Source organism: Prosopis cineraria, unplaced genomic scaffold (genome assembly GCF_029017545.1).
Source record: "Prosopis cineraria cultivar Desert tree isolate PC_DT_omini unplaced genomic scaffold, ASM2901754v1 PC10, whole genome shotgun sequence".
Classification (NCBI taxonomy): domain Eukaryota; kingdom Viridiplantae; phylum Streptophyta; class Magnoliopsida; order Fabales; family Fabaceae; genus Prosopis; species Prosopis cineraria.
The window spans coordinates 28,108,910-28,115,238 of record NW_026555341.1 but is presented as its reverse complement, the minus strand read 5'-3'; the positions used below and the strand labels follow the sequence as shown (position 1 = coordinate 28,115,238).

The 6,329-nt window shown below is 35.8% G+C and overlaps 1 protein-coding gene across 3 annotated transcripts; it reads left to right on the top strand.

The window, feature by feature from the left end:
* The first annotated feature begins 744 nt into the window (after positions 1–744).
* On the top strand, positions 745–5,895 carry LOC129321815 (alpha/beta hydrolase domain-containing protein VTE7-like). Of its 3 annotated transcripts, none has more exons than XM_054967726.1 (10): positions 747–1,191; positions 2,060–2,154; positions 2,236–2,333; positions 2,424–2,473; positions 3,066–3,176; positions 3,313–3,402; positions 3,670–3,762; positions 4,051–4,146; positions 5,010–5,075; positions 5,469–5,889. In XM_054967726.1, the coding sequence occupies exons 1-10, from the start codon at positions 1,021–1,023 to the stop codon at positions 5,652–5,654; spliced, it is 1,056 nt and encodes a 351-aa protein (XP_054823701.1). In that variant the 5' UTR covers positions 747–1,020; the 3' UTR covers positions 5,655–5,889. The 3 variants fall into 3 exon arrangements, with proteins under 3 accessions (XP_054823703.1, XP_054823701.1, XP_054823702.1); XM_054967727.1 differs by having other exon boundaries at positions 751–1,191; positions 3,081–3,176; positions 5,469–5,882; XM_054967728.1 differs by lacking the exon at positions 4,051–4,146 and having other exon boundaries at positions 745–1,191; positions 5,469–5,895.
* Positions 5,896–6,329: the final 434 nt, after the last annotated feature.

Genomic DNA, 6,329 nt, shown 5'->3' with positions numbered 1-6,329 from the left:
TTGATTCTAGCATTGCGGGTCTTGGAGTCATTTCTAGAGATCATTATGGTAGTCTTCTTGCTGTATCTGGAGAAAGAATTCGTGCTACTTCACCTTTCATGAGTGAAGCTTCTGCACTTTCCAAAGCTCTCTCCCTTGCTAATCAATACAGCTTCCAGACAATTACATTTGAATTAGATTGTAAAGTCTTTGTAGATGCAATGAATTTTGGTCACACTTGCCCAGAATGACCCTATACTGTCCTTTTTGCTGATGTTTGCGGCTCCTTTTGGTTAATAATTCTTGGTCCATTTATTAGATCCCTAGATCTACTAATTTAATTAATGATTGGTTAGGTAAAGAATGTCTCAAGGAGGTATGTCCTTTTGGGTGGAATCTTTGTCCTCCTTCCTTTTATCTGACTTGCTCTCTCTAGACTCTATGACTTGCTTTCTTTAGATTCTATGTCTTACTCTGATGTAATTACTTGATCTTTAATGAATAATCTTTCTGGCCAAAAAAAAAAAAATCAACTTTTTTAATATTTATTATTATCAAAACCTATATCGGATGTCCCGATGCTGATTTTGGCGAAAAGTCAAAGAATGACGTATGCCCTTGAAGAGAACAAGACCCGACAGCAAATAAAACAAGAGAGTTTTGGAGCAGAGCCTGACCACGTATTCTTAAATTTTAATTAATATTATGCCTTTTTAACATAGAAAAAGTTAAAGACAAAGCCATTTCAGGCAAGTGGCACTGAAACGTACGGATGGGTCCAGTGCCATAAAAACATAAAATGGATGATCATTTGATGAACTGATGGTGGTCTTCAATCGTCATTTACCATGTAAAGTATAAACAATATCGAGATTTGTTATTAAAAAAAATATCGAAATTTGAAACACGAGGAGAAGGTTTCAGGTGTGAATATCGTGGTTTATTTCGCTCGGATTTCGTTTCACTGTCTGAACTCGCGCTTAAAAGCTCACCGTCTTCGTTGCCAATGCTTAACTCAGTTTGCGCTTTGCAATCACAAACATGCAAGTTTTCTCTCTCGGTGCATCAGCTATGCCTACTAGTTGTCGAATGTTAAGGCGTTTCCGGGTTGTGGCTGATGGGTTCCCTTCGTTTCTTCCCAAAGAGGTGGAGAAAATCAAAGACCCATTTGCTCGAAACCTAGCCAAGAGGATTCAGAGACTACCTGTCCCTGTAATTTCTACGTTTACTCTTGTATTTCACCATTTCAGTGGAAATTTCGTGTGTTCCTGTTTATGAATTCGTGCATTAGGTGTGGGCTTGTCCTGCTTCACCGCCCTTTTGGGCTTCTTCTAAGTTGGGCGTTCGTTTATGATTTTCTTTCCTTTGGTATTTATCTTTGTGGCTGCCTTGTAAAGGAGTTAGATTATCAAAGATTATTATGATGGTGTCTTTTTTTATTTTTTTGGACCAGACGATTATTATGATAATGTTAAAAGCCTAAAGTTGTTTAATTTGGTGTCGGTTAACAAACAGCTGGACCTAAAACTGCTAACTCAGCTAGAAGGATTATGCGTTACTTTCGTGTCTCTAAAAGCATTTTGGACTTGAAGCATAACCGTTAGACTGGTCTACTATTACTTCGTCTCTTGAAATTCATGAACAAGGGATGTCAGTGAAAAAGCTGGTCTTGTGGTTCCCATAAACTTTGAGTGTATTCCTTCTAAGCAGAACTTGGTTCAATTATGAGTGTGATGCCATGGTTACTTGTAGTATGTATAGCAATTGACATTTTTTCCTGGAGAAAGGATGTCCTTATCTTAGTTGCTAGGATCTCTAGGCTGCCTTTTGAGACTTTGAAATTAGATTGTATAGGTTGTCCCCGATTACTTTCATACTCTGATCCCCTGAAGTGTAATTTAACTGCCAAATTGCTTTGGTTTGGAAAAATTTTGCCAAATGATTTCACTTTGAAATTTTCTTGATAATTTGATAAATTTTAAGTTTGCGTAATTTCTGATTCTCCCCATTCCCCAGTGTGATATGACAGTAATCCTTTTCTGCTTATAAACTGCTGATCTAGTCCATATGGTCGAAGCAGGTGAAGTTCTCAGAAAATCTGATAATGAGTAGTTGTGTGAAGCCACTGAAGGAGAACAAGAAAAATCCAATAGTTCTTCTACATGGTTTTGACAGGTTCTTTAACTAAGAGACAGAACTAGGTGATATACTTTGTGTTTAAATTGCTTCCGGATTTCACACTTTCTTAATATTCAGCTCATGTTTGGAATGGAGATATACATATCCATTGCTTGAGGAAGCTGGTTTTGAGGCTTGGGCTGTTGACATTCTTGGTTGGGGTTTCTCTGACTTAGGTCTGCTTTTTTGTTTCACCTTTGTTTTTCTACATCTTCCATTGCAAGATTAGTCATGATTTTATCCATCCTTTCTTCTTTATCCATCAGAAAAACTTCCACCATGTGATGTTGTATCAAAACGTGATCACTTCTATCAGGTACCAACATGTTTCTCAATGTATTCATTAAATCTTGTGCATTCTAAGGGACATTACAATTTAGTTGATAGTTGTAACAGTGTGGTCAATGTGAAGCATTATATAATTTTGTTAAACTCTAATTCTTTAAATTGCTTGCCTTTGCTACTAATAATGTGAAATGAAATTTTACCAAAGAAAATTATGTAAAATGAAATGATAAATCAGTTACATTATAGGCATTTACTTGATCATTAGGCAATTATTTTTTATTTTTTGAAGAAACAGTTGCTTTAGAGCACCAGAAAGAGCAAATGTATCATATGCGAACCTATATGATGAATAAATTGGAAAGTTTGCTGACGTTTTATGTTTGAATAGGTATATATAGTGGTATTACTGACGTGAAAAGGATAATAATAAAAACATCACAAACCCTGATTTTAGCACAATCATTACTCAATGTGCATGGCACACCAATTTGTACCAGGGATAGGTATGCTTGCAGGAAAGTCATATTGGTGCTTCCTAAAATGGCTGTTCACTGATTGTCAATTAATTTTGTTCTTCTTCTCTTTTGATTTCCTGCCAATCATTGCTCATTGTATTGAAGTTGTTCTATCAACAGTTTTGGAACTCATACATCAGAAGGCCTATGATATTAGTTGGACCAAGCCTTGGCTCTGCTGTTGCCATTGACTTTGCAGTCACTTATCCAGAAGCTGTATGTGTCATCCAATAATTAACTTCTGAATATCCCCCATAAACTGAATTTGGGAAAACTTCTGCTGCACAAAAAGGGTGCTTCATTTAGTGACAATGACATGCAACGAGAATTTATTTGCAGTTCATCTTTACAGGTGGAAAAGCTTGTTTTGATTGCTGCTAGTGTATATGCAGAGGGAACAGGAAACCTGGCAACCTTACCTAAAGCTGTAGCTTATGCTGGGGTAATCATCTGTTACTAAAATACTAAAGCCTCAACTGCTTGGCCTCAGCTATTATCTGGAAACTTATTTCAGAAATTTTTTCTGCCTAGATTATATTTTCTTTTTCTGTATTTCTTTATATAATGTTTAAAATATTTTCTGTGCCTTTTTTTAATGTTAGCTTCTACAGTATTCCTTTTTCCCTCCCAGTCAATATATGAGGATAGAATTGATTAGAAGCTGAAGTTATTCTTTGTTATACTCACTACTGGTACACTTTTGAATCAGGCGTATTTGTTGAAGAGCATCCCGTTACGCTTATATGCAAACTATTTGACCTTTTCTGACTTATCATTCAATACTAGCCTTGATGGGACTAATGTGAGTTTCCCAATTTTTAATATACCTCCTGTCATATAACGTATTGCTTGGATATTTGAATCATTGAATTTCATAACTGGATATTTGTCACATGAGCTGATGGATATCTTGGCATTTCATGCTCAAGAACCTAAAAAATTGAGCATGGAATCGTTGAGAGTCCAAATCTCCCACATGTATTAAGTGTTAGCACTCCTGCATTGTGTGCGGTACTCTCATACTGATCAATTATGATATACTTTGACACTTCAAAATTGAAATCACGGTGTTTATATAATATTTATATAGGTAGGCCGTTTGCATTGTTTGTTGCCTTGGTGGGAGGATGCTACTGTGGATTTTATGACTAGTGGTGGTTATAATGTTGCTTCCCAAATAGGAAAGGTACCTTTAGCATTACAAGTTAATGAGGCATTGTTTCGTGGTGTGTTGGTGTTTAGAAAAGAGAAGCATGTTATTTTTTATTGCTAAAAGTTTAGGTGAATTGGGTCCCATGAGTTCACTAGGGCTAGGGCATGCTTTAGGGCCCAAAGAGAAGCATATTGATACAGATTAATGGCTTAAAATTCGAGTACTCGACAGGGCCCATGAAGCATGCGCCTTTTGATAATTGATGATTCCATGAGACTTGTCATGTTATTTATGTTCGTTCCCCAACTGCTCCTATATAACTCATCATTTTAGCGGTCCCTAGAAAATATTTCCATATGTATGCTTCACACTACTGTCTTTGTCGAATGAAGCAGTTATACGAATTTTACATTTTTGAAGGGGAAGACAGATATATTATATACTTCCAAATTTAGTTATTTATATTTTAAGAAAATGTGTACCAATTATCATTTCTATAGTCTGAGTCAGCAAATGTTAGTGAAAAAGTTGTTGAGTGCTGGAACTTCTATAACCGGTAATTTTTCCAATGGGACATGTAGAAACTTTGTTTTATGATAGCTTTTATCTGCCCATGTTTTCATTCTTAGCAAAACAGTATTGCAGTCAGCTACTTTTACGGCAGACCAAAAGCATATCGTTTTCGGTTCGGAAAACAGTTAGATGTAAGTTTTAAATCGAGGATCAAGGGAGGGGATTGATTTCCCAGAAAGCTAATCAAATGCGATTGGTAAATGTCATAGACATGTTTAAATATTCAATTGGATAGATATTCGTACTATAGAAAAGTCCCTTATTCTTGAGTAAAGCAGTTTGCCTCCTCATTTTTGTGGGATATTATAACTTGTGCTTAACAGGTAAAGCAAAAAACACTGATCATTTGGGGTGAGAATGACCGTATCATCAGCAATAAGCTTGCCGTGGTTAGTTTCCATATTGTACTCTTTCTCAAACATGTGATTCACAAGATATGGGATTATTTTGTGTCTGGAACTCGTGTTTCTGAAGCACAGGGATCTAATTTCTTCAGATTTAGATCTAGTGAGTGGCCTAAATCCACTTACTCAATGTTTCGCGTGACACGATAATAACCATTTTATTTAATCAAAAAATTATCAGATCAAAATTCAAATTTTTGTTGGATGAAACTATATCTTGATAATTTTAAAGTACCGATAAAATTCAGTAGCTGTAATTGAGACACTCATTGAGTAAGTGAACTTAGGCTGCTTATTCAAATCTAATTTCTTTCAGTTTATTTGACTACTAGTAAGGCGATGATATTCTGTGTCAAAGTTAAAAAAAAACTTTTGCAGAGACTGCACTGCGAATTACCTGATGCAACTATACGCCAGATAGCCAATTGTGGCCATCTCCCTCATGTTGAAAAGCCAGATTCTGTTGTCAAATTAATAGCTGAGTTTGTTCAGAGGGAGGCCAGCAAGGTAAATCAGCTTGTGGCAAAGGAATCGTCACGTGATAGAACTATTATAGAAGCATAAGATGTATTGAATATTAATTTTTTTTTTGTGACATTAAATATTAATTATAGTTATTGCCTATTATAGTTGGATCCATAACTTGAATTTGATTTACGAGATGATATATTGCTCAATCATATTTCTCACTCTGGGGAACTGGAATCGGACAGTCTTTGAAGTTTTTCCCACGAGGACAATGTATATATCTCACATTGAACAAATATCAGAACTTAAAATTGACATTTATGCCTCGAGGTTCTTCATTCAATGAATTAGTATTTTGGGGAAGGGGGGGTACATCAGGATAAAGATGGAAGAAAAGTAGAGCAGTGAGACTCAGGATGGCAGTCTCATACATAATTACATTCTCTTGTGTCCCTCTAAACAAGTCGTCTACATAATTTCTTGTACTTGGCTTGGTTGTTGATAAAGTATAATGATGTCGTGCAATCTAAATAACTGATCTCACCTAGTGGAACATAGTTTCTTGCCGTCGTCATCACTGTATTCATCATGTAATGGCTCGTTTGGATGGATTACATGTAAGGGGTACATGTAATCCTGATGATCCTAAAGCAATTCCCATCTGTGAATCGTTCGGTTGTCATTTTACTTGTAAAGTTCATTACTTAATATAATCCAGATTACATAAAAAATTACATGTAATCCTCATTTCCTCCCATAAATTTAATCAAA